This window comes from Saccoglossus kowalevskii, chromosome 20 (genome assembly GCF_978046115.1).
Source record: "Saccoglossus kowalevskii chromosome 20, keSacKowa6.1, whole genome shotgun sequence".
Taxonomy (NCBI): Eukaryota; Metazoa; Hemichordata; class Enteropneusta; family Harrimaniidae; genus Saccoglossus; species Saccoglossus kowalevskii.
In genome coordinates this window covers 6,532,929-6,552,811 of record NC_140660.1, presented here as the reverse complement: position 1 = coordinate 6,552,811, position 19,883 = coordinate 6,532,929, and the positions used below count along the sequence as shown (strand labels likewise).

The following is a 19,883-nucleotide window of genomic DNA, read 5'->3' as shown; positions in this document are numbered from 1 at the left end:
ACTCTTAATACCACGCTGAAGCGTTTGGTAATAAGATATTACTTATTCTCAAGGGCGGACATCCGGGCATTTTACCGCCTGGAAAACATCACGGTGAAAACAAAGGTCGAAAACTCTCAGAAAATTGTATTGGATAGTTGTACTGGATATTTGTTGAGACTCTCGAATGATCGGACATTAACCTTAAATTGGAAACTTCTCAATTTGTACTCGTTGATCTGCAACGAGTACGAGCAGTCAAAGTCGCCATCTTTGTTTATATGAGACCCACATATTTCGCGCATGCGTGGCGCGACGACCACCGCCCTTTAACTACGTCCATGCTCAAAACAAAAAGGGTTTGAGAAAGAGAGAGCAAATTTGTTTGCAAGTCAGCAACATTTCGCACACTAAATCGGATAAGGTATCATTGATGCAAATGGTGAACAAATCTAAGTTGATGAGAACAATTTTGCGAAATTTTTCTCAGCGCATATTCAACCTTAAAACTAACTACCGCTCACACAACAACGGCTTGCAGCGCGTCTCGGCAACAAAACACCACTTTGTTGTGACCTACTTACCGTGCCCGTACTTGGTGCAGCCTGAATACGACTCTAGTATCGTAATGTGGCAAAATATTTACATTCATTCATCCGCCCACTCATTCGATGTTCTATAAATAGTAACACATTCACTGCAAGAATATCGTCTGTCAATTACGTACGCTACTCACTAGGTACCCTCACCGCAGAGGCCCCTTAGGGTAAGATAAAAACGCATTTTCCGCTGAAGCGTTCGTTCATAAGGTTCCTCCTCGAACAGGGCCTTCAATCATTAAATATTTAAAGCGGGAGGGTCGTCACCTGCGCACGCACGGGAATTGAGTCCCAAGCGACGATAACAACACAAGCTAAAAACGCAAAGGCTCATGGGCAGATGCTTGTTTGTAAACTATGACACACTATGGTCATCTGACGCATGCGCAGGTGACGACTCCCCCGCTTTAAATTACACATTTACTAAATTAGGGACATTTTTTTCCAATATTCAATCTTGCATTTTACTTTTAAGTAAGTGCTTATGCGAATTTATTTCGTGGTCGAAAGATTGCTTTAATAAAGCTTGTAGTTTCCATGGAAACACATTTACATACACCTTTCATACTCAACAATTATCTACTTGTTAAAAAGTTATGTGTGTTTTACAAAGTTAATTAACTGGGTTCTCAGATTTCTAGCGCTACTAAGTGGCGAGAGTATGCCTTTAAATTGAATTTTCCGCCGCTCACCAGAGTAGTTTCGCCTCGACTACGCCTCGGTATTTAGCGCCGCAACAAAACGACGATCTATTGTGTTTTCAGTGGCGACAAACTCATTTTACTTGGAAAATACATACAAGTACTCAAATAGACTATACACTATACACAGAAAAGTATGTGTCATTGCTTTTTTCACAAGAATATCGTCCTACTATTTGCAGAGAGGCCCAACGAACAATTGTGGAGATGTGCAAATATAATATATGGCATGGAAATCCACTCGATTTGAAAAGCACGCGACTTTCGGCAATGTCTCAGAGTGAAGTTTAGGTCAAGTTATTCATAAGTATATTTGCCCTACGTATTGCATTGAAATCTGATGACAGTTCTTTGTGGGTTACTTTAAGTGTGCATAATATATCTTTTGAATAAAACGTTTTTTGTGCGTCACTACTACGTCACGCTTAACGCAACAAAGGCCTTCCCTCGATCCTGATAAATTTCAATGGTAGTTTAATCCTTTCAGCCAATCCACAAACACAGTGCACAATGACGTCATTGGAAAAGGTTCCAATTCCATTCAACGTCAAACAACTAATAAATAAATAGTTGTATGAGATTCAACTGGCAATAGGCACCTCTCGTTTTAGTTTGAATTGTGAAATTTATAACTATTTGTAAAGACGGATGATCGGCATACCTTTATTGGAGCGAATGTACCAGCCTAAACCTAACACCGCGTGTTTCGATGGCTGGTGCTCTGATTTACACTTATTTACGGTAATCGAACCCCAGCCAGCTTACAGCGAGGCGAACACACTTACGACTGTGCCCATTCTCCTTCCCAGAGTTCCTTGCGGTTAGATAACCGAAAGTATACATTCATAGAAATGGAACTCTCCTCGGAGATTGGACTGTACCATCACTTTGGTTTACGAGTCGAGTGACGCTTTTCATACCACCGCGAGTACAGTCGCATTTTCTTGATTTTCATAAATATATTTATAATTTTTAAAAACAGTTTAACCCTACTAACCACTCAACGATCGCAGTGATCAATGACGTCACGCTTTAGCGGGTGGATATTTCTCTCAGTCTAACATTAGTGAGCTGAACCGCATATTAAATGGATTCACGTCACAATGTACCAGCCTAAACCTAACACCACGTGTTTCGAAAGCAGGTGCTCTGATTTATAGAGTCTAGTGAGTAAAAAGTCGGCTCCAGTAATCGAACCCCAATCAGCTTACAGCGAGGCGAACACGCTTGCGACTGTACCATCACTTTGGTTTACGAGTCGAGTACCAGGCAATATAAATCCCTAGATTTGAAATTTGAAAATATCTCAAATGAATGGGTTTTTGGTCGTGATAGTATTATCCGAAGATGTCTATAATATGACACTAGCCTTGTCCATTTTTTTGGCTTTAATGACCATTAGACTTTTTTTTTTACTTCGTCATCTGTATTCATGCAATGCCGAGTATCAATTGTGGCACTCGTGCAACGTACCTCCATGGTGCGAACGATAACTAGAAGGCGGAAAGAGTATATTTTGTTCAAAAAAAAAATATATATATATATAATTTCCAACAATTTGCATGTTATGGTTATGCATATGCACCAAGTTTTATCTACGCAACAAACCCATTTCATTTATTCATTCATTGTATAAATACTGCTATGACGTTTGAGAAACACAAGTCGCGTGGTTATCTCGCTCGCACGAGATCTCGGCGGACATTTTTTGCGAATAAGCTTTTTTGATATAGCAAAGCCTCACGTCCTAGTAGACGTTAAAAAGCGTCCCGTACGGCGACCAGCGCGTGTTCGAATTTCGCGTAAACATACAAAGTATTTTACCCATATCCAAAACGACGGCAGCCCTCCAATAAAATGTGTTGGCAAACCGACTAATGTTATCATACCCCACGGCAATTAAATAATCGGTAGTATTATACAAGTTTAAGTTCGAGTCTAGCATGTATTGTGAGTGGGAAATTATGTTTATTTAAACATTCGAACGAGTGTTGTCTCACATGTGGTTGTCTCAACCACCGTCCCTCAACACGAGCACGGCGCGTTGTAGACCTGCTAGTAAAATTGGCCAACCGGCTTAGTTTCTGTGCGTTTACGACTGGTTGAGGGGTGCACAGTGATCACTCTAAAAGCGCTGGCCCAGTTTTATATCCCCTGGACAAACCCTTCTCAATAGAAGATTTCCGGTGTTTCACAATGATATGCATACATTTGAGAAAAACAACCCTCCAAAAGGTATTGTCTGTTGTCGTGTTTATCCTGCGGTCGGGTTAAAGGTCGCACCAAAGTGGCGACCACACCCGGGATGTCAACAAAACAAGTGAATTAGCCATACTATTCATCTTCTGTGCATCGAACGTGTTGCGTATTATCGGTTATACATTTCACTTCACTTCACTTCACAAAAAACGTTTAAAAATAAGTTACTAGTACAATGATTGCATTTGTCGAAGGCAAATTACATTTTTTTTATTGATTCGAGGCTTGACGGATATCCTGTTATTGGGCAAATAGTTTGAAAAGGGTTTAAAATCAAATGCTTGAAATCTAAAATTTCAGGGTCTGAAGTGATTAGCCCTTTGCCTGCCACTGTCAAATTTTAGCGCCGTCTGCAAAATGATTTTTTCGTCTGCTCCTTCCCACACAAAATGTTGATAAAAACTGACAAACCTTTTGGTCAAAAACTAAAAGAAATATTCTAAACTGTCTGTATGGTCCAAAATGATGATGAAATTTAGTGAAAATTTTACAAAATGAGAAAATATTTGCATTAAATTTGGGTCGGGAAAAATATCTAGCGACTTTTTTTTTACATACGTCTGAAGAAGGGCTCGGCCATTATTCATGTTGGGGTGTGGTAGATTTTGTGGATATTATACATCAGGGCTGGGCCAATCTTTCTAGTGGGGTGGATAGACTAGAATAGTATTTGTTTTATTTGCTCATTTGGTAAGGTAACCACGCTGACAAATTATGCAAATTGGTTTACTATTCAAAACACGAAGACACATCAAAACCAACTTGCCTACCCCGCATAAATAATGGTGACGCTGTAAATGTTGTCAAGTTTTTTTCATCGGACTTGCCGCGCGCCATCATATCTGGTGCATTTTGTTTGTACAGCCAATGCACGCTTCGAATGCGTTATACTAAGGAGACGTATGTGCGGTTGCTATTGGCAACGTAGTATCCAGGTGCCTCCTATGTAAACTGGGTGTGTACGATTTAACCCTCTAACCCCATATTATTCTTTGCGCGTTACGTTATTTCTTCAGTAAACAAACAAAGAAATAAATACGTACAAAAACAAAGTACTAAATCTCTCTCCTCGTGAACATCCGCCATGCCAGCGGTATGGTACACTGACACGTGATTCGCCACACGGTGTCTCGCCCATTCTAACAGGTTGGCAAACATCTCGTCACGTGATTCTCTAACGTCACGCAGCTCAACTGTCGCGTACTGACTTTTATCTAGATTACCAGATTAAAACTTTTCGATGATTTTTTCGATTTCTAATAATCCACACTTTTTTATGCGTGCTGGCAGTTCCTGTTTCCTATGAAGTTTTTTTCCCCGCCTGATTTTGTCTTTGTGCTTATTTTTGGATTAAAGTAGTGTGACCCCAAATATCGTAAAAAATAGTATCTCCTCTACAGAAGTTGAGTATTTGGTCTGTGTAACCATAGTATTCAGATGGAACACGATTTGCTGACTAAAGGAAGTCTCATGGCTCTCGCTATCAACGAGATCACAGCGGTCATTAGTCTCAACAGCCATATAACAATGTGTTGTTCCGGCTGGAAATTAAATACTGAATTCCTAGTTCGGAAAAAACTTAAACTTGACCTGTATATTTACGTACATCTGGAAGAAAATATATCCATGCATTTATAAAAATCAGACTATTTTCCGTTCTCGCATTATGCGTGAAATCGAACGTGAAAACAGAACAAACAAAATCATACCGTCAATGACATCAAAATATCTTGTAGAAATCGACAAACGCGACACCGTTTTTCCCCGCTTAATATTGTGCTATTCACATCTGATGATGGTCAATTTTGATGAAGTAAGGTTATCTGAACGAACTATTCTTCTCTGAAACTTCTGACAACGAACTATAAAAATAAAAAAATCAAGTTCAAAATAAAATCATTTTTGCGGCAGACGTTTGAACCAGTGATCTCGCAGTGATCGGAAAAAAAACACCTACTGTATTCTGATGACGAGCTGAATTTTAAATACTACTGGACAATGAGGGCGCTACATAACCAAGTACAACCACCGTCATAACAAATGCACATGTTAAAACAAAGACTCTAGTGTCTTTTCTAGAGTATTTAGTTAAAACTAATCGTGAAAAACTATATCTGCTTCAAAAATTCAATTCCGGGGATACATTATACGTCACTCGCATGTGAACGCAAGCGAGTTCGATGGTTGTCGATTAACGTAGATAAAATAACAGAGAAGAGCTTCATCAACACCGTGTTTAGCCTGGCATGTAGGTGTGAGTAGCGCCATCGCCGGCCGAATGGCGTCAGACTTCACTAACGTGTTGTGCTTGGAGCACCGCGGAGGGCGCAACTCACGCGACCTTGTCAGGCCACACCGTGTTCGACTATTTTTGTTTCTTCATTGTCTTATCCCGTCGTCTCATCTTTTTACATCTTAGCAGTTATCTTTGTACAGATTAATTATGTCATGGGCCTGCTCCGTATGACAAGCCTCTTCACATTTGGCTTACGTTCAGCATATCAATACACTTTTTCTAAAAATCGCGCCCTCTTGTGACAAAGCGCTACGATGCGAAAGTTTTTAGCTTGGTTCCCGCCTCTAGAGGTCGCTATCTTCTTCGGCGATAGAGGGTTTTAGAGGTAGGAACTAGGCTAGAAATTCTGTAGTCGTCCAACGCCTTCAATCATATCCGTTTTGACGTCACATGAACACTCCGTTGCCAAATGGCGCCATTTATAAGAATTGTGTATTTCTTGCAACCAGGAAATATTCACTTGACTTGAATTTTCTACCTTTTGGTTAGAAGGATGAGGAAGAGCTGTAACGTCACGAATGATGTACACGTACTGAATGGGTCAACTACAGCTACATGAAGTATCTTGTAGCTTGATTGTGTATTCGTTCGCCAATCAAAATATAGTACACTTCTAACAAAACAATACCGTTGTTGTCGACGAACGGCTGTATCAATTGATCGCTAGAGGGCGCTAGGATCGGCAAGGGGTATTTTCGTAAGCTGTAATCAATTGTTTTTATTTTCGTAATAATGTAAATTCGTCCGTAATTTGTACAAAGATATTATTTTTTTTAAGCGTATAAAGCACTTTTCAAATTAAATTTCATAATTCGTATGCAATTTCCAATTTTAATTCTTAAACTCAAATAATCGAAAATATTATAAAAATGTAATTAGAAATTTACTTTATCTGTAAAGTGTAAAAACATATTTTATTTTACTGTAAATGGAATTTTCATTTTATTTCCTGTAAAAACGTAAAATGCTGTTTTTATTTCCTGTAACCTGTACCAGCTATCCCCCCTTGCTCCCCATCTGTATTGGTTTTTCCGTTGCATTTTGGGTGAATTCCACTGTGCCATTCTACTGAATATACGAGAATTGGGTGATGTCTGCAGGTATAAAGTTAAAGAGCTTGCAGTGCTACAGTCGTCACACCGCGACCTATTCGCCATGGGACCCACATCGGCATATACGACGCGTGTAAAATACATTGTTGTTTACGCGGAATACTAACACGCGCTGCGCGACGAATGTAGCGCATTGAAAGAGAGTCGATGAGTCACGTTACATTTATAACACTAATATATCTAGTTTCTAGAAATTGTTATCAGCACAGTCTCAGAAATGTCGAAATGTTTGAAAAAGTTGATCCAGCTTATCCAAATTGTTGGCAAATATTCATCGCACAAATGATGCAACGCCAGGTTATTCTGTTATCATTGCCCCGCGCCACCATGTATTGAAATAAATTCTAATATGCCTTATGCGTGACCCCGTAAGGTCACATGTCCAAGGGAAAACATACTGGTACGCGTATAAGTACGCCATATTACATATTTTCTCTCATTTTTGAGGGAAAAAAAACATTAAATTGTTTAATTACTCATTCTTTATTCATATCTTTGGATGAACAGCAATGTAAATGAATGTCTTGAAATATTCTAAAAAATAAAAATGTTGAAGATAATATAAAAACATGATTATTATTATTTATAAAACAACAACAATAATAATAATACTCTGTGAATTATGATTAATACTGTAAAAATATAATGCATTTGTGTATGTGCTTTTTTTCCTAATTTATGCTACCGAAATACTAGTAGGTTTACTAACAATAAACAAAATGGCCGCCGAGATCTCGTTTAGAGTGAGAGTGAGAGAGCAGCGAGACTTGTTTTTTGCAAATAGTTTTTTATCCTCTCCCGTTATTACTTCAACTGTTCTAAAGATATGCATACATGGATCAGTGGAACTGGAGGGGATGGAACTAGATTTGAGCAAAAAAAAAAAAAACAGGTCTCGTTCTCAATGAGATCTTGGCGGCCATTTTGTTCATGGTCAATTTAAGGAAGGCGATACTTTCCACACAGATGGCGTTTGCTTTCAACATGATTCGCACGTTTGTTTCGCTGGTTCCCGGCGTCCCTTGCGAATGGCAAGTAGGACGCAGGTAACTAGTAATCGCCATATTGTTCCACTGGGCCGGGATTCCGGCCCAAAGTCACGTGACTAAGTGACGTAATTTGAAAACATTCTAATATTCATTCAAGTCTTCATTACGCCATGCTCATACATTCTGTCTGCCTGCCCAGACTTACGTATTTGAGATGTTTCTGGCATTTCTCGCTGTTTCTGTGCAAATTTATAACAAAAGAAACCGTTTTATATTCGCCTAACTTTCGAGAGTAAAAGGAAACTCCTGCTCTAGGGCCACGAACGTAAGCGCTGACGTGAGGTAACCAAGAGAAATTGAACAAGCAACCAAAAAGTGACGGACCAATCAGAATGCCGGAACCGTTACTAGTTACCGGCCTCATGTGGCTTGGTACGCCATGGCACTTGAGGCGGGAACCAGCCAATTGTATAAAGCATGCAGTGAGCAAACGCCTTTTGTGTGAAGAGTGGGAACCCATAAAACAAGATACAGTATTTTCTCTTCATACGTTGCGTGTGTGGTTGCAAATAAACATGATTATAATTTACCGTAATTTTGAAATACTGTAAAAATTACATATACTAAAACGCTATTTCAGATCCCCATCCTATTAACATGTGATTATTAACCCAACCCTGTGTTATATCTACATAAGAGGGGGGGGGGGCTTTCTGGTGCTGAATATATGGTATTTGCCAAAACAATGACAGATTTGAAATATAAGGTCCATCCAAATTTTGAGATCTACAATCCCTCTGAAATCATAGTTATAATGCACTATTCGGGGAAAGTAATTGATTGACAGCTAATTGCCACCTCCGTGTGAGTACTGTAAAAAGCATTGATTTCATGAATATTGCAATTGAATTCACTATTTTGAGCATATTTACTGGGTTTTAAATTCACAGATTTTCAATTGAAATAATAACATTTTTCGTATTTCCTATGTTCACATGGATTTAAAGGGCGGTGTTCGTCACGCCACGCATGCGCGAGATATGTGACTTATATGGATGGAGACAAAGATGGAGACTTTGACCGTTGCTTTAACTGTGTAACAACTTTAGTGACTGGAAGGTATCGAAGGAGTCACCGGCGGTAATCAGTGCACGTTGCGCCTAGGTCAAAACTCGTACTCGTGATTTCCATTACAAGAACGCATTGGATTGTGGGAAAATCAATGTTCATGAAAACAAATGTCGCACATCCACGGCGCGACGACCACCGCCTTTTATTTTCAGGGGTTTAGCTTGTTAAGGGAAATTGTAAAATTAAAACCCAGTGAATAATTAATGCACTCGTGGTATTGCAAAAACAACAAATCGGTTAAAAAAAAAATGAGGGTCGTGTACCAGGATGTATGACCTTTTAGGTTCACACAAAGTACCAGGATGTATGACCTTTTAGGTTCGAAGAAAGTACCAGGATGTATGACCTTTTAGGTTCACACAAAGTACCAGGATGTATGACCTTTTAGGTTCACACAAAGTACCAGGATGTATGACCTTTTAGGTTCACACAAAGTACCAGGATGTATGACCTTTTAGGTTCGAAGAAAGTACCAGGATGTATGACCTTTTAGGTTCACACAAAGTACTAGGATGTGTGTTCTTCACAGTGCATACACGTTAACTATTGGTCTCGTCAGGTATATCATGAAATGACAGATTATGTAAACGTTACTTTTTGGAATAATTTAAAGGCGATTGTGTTTTATTTTTTATTCAAAATACTAAGGTAGTGATCTGCTCTACTTATTGCAAGTCATGTCTAGGTAGTGAATTGTTGACGTCAGGGATTCGCATACAACTCACCACGTGACAGCTAAACAACCAATCACTTTTCTTAGATTCAAAAATACTTGTTATGTCAAAATGCAAAATATTTGTCTCAAAAAAGTAAATGTGTTCTCTCAATGTTTCTCACAATATCACTTATTTTTTCTTCTTTTTCCCAGACTTTTTTCCGGATTTCTTTCCTGATTTTTTTCCTGATTTTTTGCCAGATTTTTTTGCGGATTTCTTTCCCGATTTCCTTGCCGATTTTGATGGTGATTTGCTTCTTCCCCTGGCAGAGGCCAGTCCCTTTCCCTTCTTGTCTTTATCTGCCGGTGGTCTCTTCACCTCAACGTACTCCACTCTCTCGCCCTGACAACCTTTCTGTGTTGAAAAAAAGACAAAAAAAAAAAGTTGAGTGCGAAAGACAACATTTAAAGCGGGGGCGTCGCCTGTGCATGCGCGGGTCCCAATTGGTTCCCAAGCGACGATAACAACGTACGCTTAAAACGTTCGTGAGTAGATGCTTGTTTGTAAACAACGACACGCTATAGCCGTTTGCCGCCAGCGCAGGTGACGTTTTAAGTTTCGCGTATTCAGAACAGTAATGCGATTAGCTAAACGTCCTCCAATTTGATGGTTACGACTCCTTGCATATATGCCGTAACCATCACGTGACCATTAACGCATTCGCCATCTTTTCCGGTACTGTTTTCACGCCACTAAAGTGACGTAATGTAAAACGTACAGACCATTTTCCCAGAAGTCGAATATACAGTTTCGCACGCACACGCGCGCATATCGTTTTGTAGTGTAACTTAAACTTGCACTCGTGATACTGCGCTTGTGGATGTACCAATCGACGTGACATAAAATTCCCTTTTATCGAATATCAACAGACTGACAATGTTTGTATTTGCACCATGAAAAAGAAGTACCTCGTTATTGCAACCGAGTCTCGCTACTTTGTGTCACGTGTACGGTGCGCTTTCCTGCTAGAGGGTGCGATATCATCGGGCGGACATCCGGGCATTTTCTACCGCCTGGCAACCCTGGCGGTGAAAACAAAGACCAAAAACTCGTAGAAAACGGTACTTTGCGATAGTTGTTGAGAGTCCCCTGAACAGTGTAACAAGATTAGCCCTACGTGTGTAACATATATGAATTTGGTTGTTCAGGATTACTTCAAAGTTGAGTTTGTGTTGTTTTCTCGAGTTTTCACCGGCTCCACCGGCGTTCCACAGCAGCGCGCACAAAGCCCATATAAATACGTGGTACAGTGGTGCGCGTCTTAGCAACGTAGAACGTCCGTGACGTAGCTCCGCCCCCGAGGATACAGTTGCTGCAGTATTTATTGCTAACATTCTGCATCAATAATTTTAAAACATGTTTTTCAAAAAGCATTCTTGCGGTATAATTATAGTTATGGTTTGAGTTTTTTACGTAATTCGCATGTAGTAACATCTTAGTTACAAGAATACGATATTCATCAGTTGCGCCCTCTAACGACCAATGTGATCTGGCCTGAAGTCGTCTATAGATAGCGCAATTTACGTTACTCCCTCCGGCTGCATTTGAAGCCGGGGGGGGGGGGGTACTCCAAGTCAGACCTGGTACCCTGAAGTATAGTTTTTCAAAAAAGCCTCTAAACATGTACTTATTTTTGTGAAATTATACCGCTTTTCAAGTGCAGAAACTTAAAATAGATACCCTATATAAAAAAAATCACACTGTTTCCAAGTTGAGGTAACATGAATTCATGAGATTCCTTTTTTCACACTTTATTACTATATTCTAAGTTCCAACCGGCTTCAAGTTCAAAACACACGGTATACGCGTCAAATAACTAAACAAACCCCTTTTACGCGTTCTTTTACTTCAGCTTGCGTACCATAATTTATTTAGAGAACCCTCCCTGCTGGGATTTGAAGTCAAACCACGAGTGTTAATACTAGCATGCCCACGCAATGGTCACTCTCCGAGAACGTGATCACTGTGCTTCCCGTTATTACGTATCTGAACGCAGTAGCAGTTTTAGTCTGATTAGTTGCCAGGCAACAACATATAACTGTCACGCTTCGTTGCTCCGAAAAGCTGCTATTGATGGCGCTATTCACAAAAAAGAAAAAAGAAAAAAGGACACCACATTGAAAGGTTGAATATACTGTCTCATAATAAACACATATTCGACCACGTAGCCAAAAAACAAAAAAAAAAACAATATGAAATCTCGCGTTGGGATAATTTATTAATGAATAGTGAAGGGCGTTGGTCATCCCCCGCTTGGGTTTTACAATAACCCTTTTTAATATTTCAAAAGAAAAAAGCATTAAAAACCGTTCCATCGGGGTACAGTACATGCGTATACAAATTACCATGACTGAAACTCATTCGGCAATTTTTGTTTTCAAAAAATATCGATTACTTTAGGAAAAACCGTTGAAAGTTAAGCATTATGACGTCAAAGCTCAGATTACGTTCATAATGATGAAGCTGGACTATCTGTAATAAACTAATGTGTATTCCTTTTGGTCGAATCTGATATCTCTACGTGTAAGTGACATCAGCTAAGTGAGCCAGGTTCCCTGAACACAAAGCCAGTTTTCATAACAATATTCCAAAACAAATGTCAATATTGAGAAACATCCCATTGAGTTGGTATATAATATATTCATGATTTAAAGTGAGTTTAAATCGGATATATTGAATTTAGTAGTTTCTGCGCCATACCCAACCTTCATTTCAAGATGGCCGACAGGCTGGCATTATATTCACATCATTTGTTTCTAAGCATCACGTGACATATTGAAAACCGACAACGAGATGAAGATAGTCAAACCAATAACTAATTGTCAATTTATCAGGAAATATCACTGCCTTTCAGTCTCGTTTAACCACAATATTATCTTTAGTTTCCATGACAGTTCAACACTCGCGGCAACTACGTCATCGGGAGTCACTGACTACATGTCGCTGTCATAGCAACCGTGATGAGTGGAACAACTTTAGCACCAGTATAAACAAGCCGCTTGAAGCGGTGTCATGTATGGTTCGACGCCAGTGAAACAGAAATGATCTGTTATGTCTTTGCAGGGATTTGCCATTCACGTATAATGTGTGTATTCGCGCAGTCAAAAGCGGAGAACAGAGAAGGGCATCGACATGAAACAAAACATGATACGCAATTTCCACTGTCATGCGATTTCTCGTAATTTGCGAGCGTGAACAATGTATGTCGCGATTACGCAACGACCTACACTGTCATAAGTGATTTTGTAACAAGACAGCGCGGAGTGATACATTTTGTAACCATACAGCGTGGAGTGATATTTTATCTGACAGCTGTATCCTAGTGTACTGTGTCATTTTCCTCATTGTTTTGATCATGTGACAGGCGTTGTCACATGGGTTATGCAAGTTTTAATGATATTGACTTAACAAATTGTCAGGTAGACCATGTATCAACGTATTTAAGAAATATTAATATTAATATAAATGTCAAATGACATTTGAAATTAACTTGACCAATCACAACATGTTAACGGAAGTTTGCTGGCAGTGAATCAGTTAACGATTAAAGGAAACCCGCAAAGACTCATGGGTAATGGGTATTACTGCTTATACAGCCAATTAAAACGTATTCTCTCGATTTGAAATAAACGTGGAGTCTTCCAAGTTTAATGTTTCTTAAATATGTTACAAATTTCCATAAAACCATTCATGTTCTCATGAAACATAACATAAATCTTATTTTATTTCACGATAGTTTCCGAACATAAATATGAAAAACAAGTACTATACGAAAACAACGCTGCCTTCTAAAAATTGTTTTTTTGTTATGCCACGCATTAGTCTAACTTTTTAACTGTACGTAAAAACATAATTTCTGTTCTGTTTAATTATTTCTGGAGATTTACGATCGCCACGGAATACAACTGATATCGTCGTCATAGTTACTTACACCCTTTATATTATCCACTTTGGCATGTTCAAACAGAATACGTTGCATGCGCAGTCACGTACATTCAGGTCACGTGATACCGCCGTTACTGCTAAGAATATCGTAAGTATCGCATCTATGTTGATAGAGAATGCTTTTCAGCCTCGCTTTGGTGAAACCACTAACAACGGGGTTGTGATCTAAAATCACATATGAAGGACGATGAGAGTACTGAATCTGAGTCGGCAAGGGAACTGAAGATGCAGCATGGGGGATAGGTAATGTGATGTGCACAGACGACAAGAATACAGCTTGAAATATCGATTTCCTTAAAGGGCGGTAGTCGTCGTGCCACGCATGCGCAATATACTAGTATATGGATCTCATCTAAATAAAGATGGCGTCTTTGACTGTTGCGCAGACCAACAAATACCATGGACGTACGTCCATGCAAATACAAACTGAGACTTTACCAAACTTTAATTAGGTACATTTAGGTGATTAAAGGTATCGAAGGAGTCACCGGCGGTAATTAGTGCAAGTCGGGCCCAGGTCAAACCTCATACTTGTGATTTCCATGAGAAAAGCGTATTGGATTGTGAGAAAATCAATGTTTATCAATACATGCACAATCTCGCGTAATCTCGTTGCCGGGTGTCACCAAATATCGCGTGAGTTCGTATAGGCTTCGAGACCTTTCTTACCTGATTACATTTCCGACATCTGCCTGGTTCCAGCATAGAACCTGAGAAGTCACCGTGTAGACATTCCTTACAATATCGCGTACCACACCATTTACACATGTAAGTCTAAAAATAAATATAACGATACAGTCAATGTCATTTCTATAAATTGCGCCCTCTAGTGATAAAACGCTTCTTTGACGACAAAATGTCATGGCGGAAAAGACAAACATGTCAGTTTTCTGATAGTCGATAGAACGGAATTTTAATTTTGTGATGTCGATTGGTACGCTCAGAAACACAATATCACGCGTGAAAGTTTACGTTACACCCCAAAACGGCATGCGCGCGCATGCAAAAAGCCGTATCTTCGACTTCCGGGAAAGTGGTCTATCCTCGGGGGCGGACATCCGGGCATTTTCACCGTCTGGCAACCCGCTGCGGTGAAAACAAAGGCCCAAAACTCGCAGAAAACGGTACTTTGGGATGATTGTTGAGAGTCCCCTGAGCAGTGTAACAAGATTAGCCCTACGTGTGTAACATATATAAATTTGGTTGTTCGGGATTACTTCAAAGTTGAGTTTGTGTTGTTTTCTCGAATTTTCACCGGCTCGACCGGCGTTCCACAGCAGCGCGCACAGAGCCCATAGAAATGCATGTACAGTGGTGCGCGTCTTAGCAACGTAGAACGTCTTGTGACGTGGCTCCGCCCCGAGGATAGAAATAACAATGAGCGCGTGAACAACGCGACTTGTTTTTTCGTGTCTAACAGAATGTGGTGGTTTCCATGACCAGCGGAACAGTGGACACACTCCATGACGGTAGAGAGTGGAACACCATTTGGGGGCAAATACATTGTCTCGTGGCTTTCTCGCTCTCCACGAGATCTCAGCGGTCATTTGGCAATAAGGATTTTTTCAACTAGTATTCATGTCCATCACCTTGCAGAGTCTACGAGCCTAGGGAGCTACATAGAGCCGCAACAAGTGGGACGTTCTCTGGCGACTACCTAGCTTCGTGATAAAACACCCATAGTTTCTGCGAAGGAGAATGACGATCGTCGTGTCGCGCGTGTTTGTATTGTACCTGTGCGTTTAACATTTCAAAAAATATGTTAGCTCTTATTTTACATTACAATATCACTTGTATCAAAGCTTGATATAATCCGATATAATCCGAATCCCCAATTCTGTCAAAACACCTTTTTTTCAAAAGATGACAAGAAACAGTTTTTTTCTAAATACTAAGTAACAATTTGAAACGGTGTTACTAAGCTAGGTCAACTTGATATTTTCAGTGTTGATACTTCGTTTTTGTTATTGTATGTTTTTAAACAAAATCAAATTAAGGGTACTAAAGACATAGGCGTATGCATGGAAAGTTTAATTTATGTGTGAGACATGTGAAAGCCGACGTACGTGAAAGGGCGGCAGTCGTCGCGCCGCGTCCTGTTTGATATGGGACTCATAACGACGTATACAAGCGTGTAAAATACATTGTTTATTTACATGAAATTCCAACACGCGCTGCGCGACGACCACCGCGCTTGAAGTCAACTTGAAGATCTGGCCAAGTTGGTTGGCTGGTTCCCGCCTCAAGTGTCATGGCGTACCAAGCAAAGGACGCCGGGAACCAGCGAAGCCAAGCTGGCTGAGTTGCGCCCTCTTTGGGTCGTGTGTCATATGTGTACTCCGTAGAGGGCGCAACATTTGAACCGCCAGACTTCGAATCATCAAAGGCAGTATGTAACGTAATACAGTCGGCATTGTTTACGCTAACACTTAAAAGTTGTTTATACTTTGACCCTAGTAAGGCACTTCTCTATTCACAACGACATCGTAAACATTGATAGGGATGTCACGTGACATGTATGACATCAGTAATCAAAAAAGGTCACGTCAGCAACAATCACGCGTGAAAAAGGTCACGGTAACATTCCCTCCATTGTCCTGTTTCTAAGAAAAAGATTAAACCCTTCAACACCACATTTGTAGGTCACATGTAAAATGGTCGCCTTAATTCAGTAATTAGGACTGTTTTTAATTAACGCTGTTAATATTTCGTCCACTGTGAGTACGACTAATATCTGAAATGCGCATGCCAAGGTTTATCGAGATTTCACCATGGCAACGGCACTCCACGCAACTTACATCGGAGTGGGCACGAACTAAAGCGAATGGCAGTGTTTTAGCTACACTGTACTTCAGTAATTCTTGTCACATGGAGACCAACAATGAATAAAGAATGCGTTTAGTTGGCGTGGTTATCATTATTTTTATTTATTGTACATTTCACTCTGTTGCACGTGTGTTTGTTCGGCGATGCTAAACTCGGCACGTTACGTGAAATGCACAGTCAGGGATTAAATAGACAAATAATTGACGCGGTTAGGCGTAACGTTGAGTTCTTTCTACGATCTTTCTAAAAAAAAAAACGAGAACCGGAGTTCCCGGACGGGTTACCATTAAAGTGCGTCCCAAGAAACGCGTTGAGGATATTATACAAAGTTGTGACGTTTAGCTTGTAATATCACATGCCGATATGGTACGGTGAGCGTCACAAAATTCACGTTAAACGTCATCATTTTATGCGCATTTGAACAATACGCGGAATACCAAATCAATTCTCTGCTCATCGAATCCAGGCAACTGCAGGATCATGGCGCGTGACCCTTGTTACCGCAGGGTGTTACAAATCGTGCGGCGATACAGCATTTATTTCAGTGACTGCGTGGTGTATCGAGTCTTAGCCGTATTACTATCGACTGATTGCACGGCATCAAAATACTAGTAGTCGAGTCTCTGTTTACACGGAATTTCGGATTAAACTTCCCACGTACGAAAAAGTAAAAAAAACACACAAAACAAAACTACAGATAAATAGGCTATCCGTGCGCAATACTTTATTGTATAGTGTGCAGAAATAAGCAAAAATATTTATTAAATTAAAAATTAAGATTGGTATAAATGAATAAATACTACGGAAACCGAATGTGATTAGTTGGGTGGCTCGAATCCGTGTCCCTTGACATTATTGTCGTTTTGAATTAATAAGCGTGACGATGTCAATGACGTCGCTACTTCGATTTTCAAAGGGTATTAAAACGACAAACAAATCGACTCCATTAATGGAACACATTAAAACGCATTTATATACTGTGTCTATTGTCTTTCCCATCGCGGTGCTCTGTCTCAAATGACGCCGCGGCGTTTTACAGACACTGAGACAGAGAACCGAAGCAGAGGGCATTACCGGAGTACATGTGGGCCAAATAGCCGTTACAGTGCACCAGCGTACGTCGCTGATCGCCGGTGGTCGCGTCGAGGCGCGTCTACCTACGGATTGACCGTGGGGTTCACGTCGCAAAAAATGGGCATACACTCAAACACACGAGCTAGCGTAAACCTGTGAGTACTAACGAAATACTGAACTGACTTAGCGTTTGACGATCGCTAATGTTACGGTTTGTTTGTTTTTTGCATGGCAGCCCTGTTCTGTATGTACGCGGTGTACACTGTATTCATATAAACAGCGTTTAGTTGTTATTTGGTGTCGACTTACCGTGCTTGTTGTAGTGCAGCCCCACCGACACATGACTGCCGGCCTCGCTGACCACCGGCACCCACGGGTGAATCTAAACCGAAAGAAGACAGCCGAATAAAATCAAAGCGTGTCCGCCGTTGCTATATCCGTGATCACTAGGCATACACCACTTTATCAGTCCATTGAACCCGTCTTTATGGCATATACCCGGGAGGTGACGACAGACCATACCATTGTGTAATAGGGGTCGCTGCGTTCATTCGCGTAAATTGGACGGGTATGCGACGGTTATCTTATGTAACTACATAATCCAGTCAACTAAATGTAAAACACGAACCGTATATATACGATTTGTATAATTTAAACTGCCGGCCTTCTCGATAACAAGTTTGTTAACTGTATCCCTCTATTGTCTACTTGCCACACCCATGTATAATGTTGCGGTCCTAGTGCGAGCTCGAATCCGTCAGGTGGTATTTCACATTGAGCATGTCGTGCGAGTCGCACGTTTCTATAGTAACACAAAAACATGATTATCACAAACATGACACGGAGCGACGTTGCCTTCGCAAACAGATTTCATCTTTCTTGTATGTATCACGTCATACTTTCCGGTCACGTCTGATAAAGCGTTTTTTTGTTGTTTCTTTCTGCACCAGAATACCAGACACCGCCTCAAAAAAATACAACATTATGTAAAAGTAATATCGGACACGAATACAGAATTTCTGGTTATACAAGAAGCACAGTCATGATGCCATTATCGAATTGCATCGTGGGATATATGTGTCGATAGAAGGTGCTTAGTTGCAGCAGTTTGGGAAGAATTCAAATATATATACTGCACATGTATGCAATGCATTATGGGAAATTAACTTCAAATTTTCTACTACTGAGCATGTTACTGCACATATGTGCAATGCATTATGGGAGAGGAACTTCAAATTTTCCACTACTGAGCATGTTACTGCACATATGTGCAATGCATTATGGGAGAGGAACTTCAAATTTTCCACTACTGAGCATGTTACTGCACATATATGCAATGCATTATTGGAGATAACTTCAAATTTTCTACTACTGAGCATGTTACTGCACATATATGCAATGCATTATGGGAAAGAACTCATTTTATTCAATGGAAAATTACTAGTATTATCATACAGAAAACTCACTAAATTATAAGTGTTTTTTTTTTTAAATGTTTTAACAATATTAGAATTTGTACCAGTAATAATAGATGACTTTTCCATTCTATGTCAAAAAGAAAAAAATTGAAACACCAAGAAATAATTTCAGCACAGACAAAAAATATTCCTCTTCATTTTCGGTATCACTGCTGGTACTAAACCGTATTACACTGAGATTATTTACCATGATATCTTCGTCACATATCCTTAATCGTAGTCATCATGTATCATCGTGTGATCCTGTAACACGTCACAATAGCGTCATTAAAGACCGTGACCCCGATCTCCTTAAAAGTCATGTCAGTCTTAGCTAACAATCATGTTTTGACCTCATTCGTAAATGGTCAGCAAGATCTCGTTATGAGCGCCCTCTGGTGACGTTAAAGGTGAAGGGATGCTGTTCATAACGTTGATATCTGTGGGCGGTTGTCAATAAACAAATACTAGTAGTTTCAGATATTTTCTCTGCATAACGACGTTGCTTTCAGTCTTGGTTGGTTCTCGCCTCAGTGTGATTCGCAAGGGACGCCGGCAAAGCAGCAAACTTGCAGTCATGAATATCCCACTTTCCGGAAAGTAGCGAGACTGGGGTGCAAAAATACGGAAATACTAACATGTCAGTTTGTTGATAGTAGATAGACGTGAATTTTATTTTTGTGAAGTCGTACACCCAGAAACAAAGTATCATGCGTGCAAGTTTATAATACACCCACGGTATGCGCATGCGTGCAAGTTTACAATACACCCACGGTATGCGCATGCGTGCAAGTTTACA

The 19,883-nt window shown here is 40.1% G+C and overlaps 1 protein-coding gene across 1 annotated transcript; it reads right to left on the bottom strand.

The window, feature by feature from the left end:
* Positions 1-9,660: 9,660 nt before the first annotated feature.
* Positions 9,661-18,094, bottom strand: LOC100372187 (uncharacterized). The gene is made up of 3 exons (XM_002739011.4): positions 17,937-18,094; positions 14,397-14,501; positions 9,661-10,136 (listed from the first exon to the last, which is right to left on the bottom strand). Exons 1-3 carry the CDS (start codon positions 17,967-17,969, stop codon positions 9,912-9,914), a joined length of 363 nt encoding a protein of 120 aa, XP_002739057.1. The 5' UTR covers positions 17,970-18,094; the 3' UTR covers positions 9,661-9,911.
* Between the last annotated feature and the right edge of the window lie 1,789 nt (positions 18,095-19,883).

Bases quoted from the DNA above. Each gene is read 5' to 3' on its own strand.
- LOC100372187 (XM_002739011.4), bottom strand. From the start codon at position 17,969: ATGTGTCGGTGGGGCTGCACTACAACAAGCACG. The intron at 14,502-17,936 runs GTAAGTCGACAC...ATTTATTTTTAG, and splicing joins GCTGCACTACAACAAGCACG to ACTTACATGTGTAAATGGTG. The intron at 10,137-14,396 runs GTAAGAAAGGTC...TTTTCAACACAG, and splicing joins GATGTCGGAAATGTAATCAG to AAAGGTTGTCAGGGCGAGAG.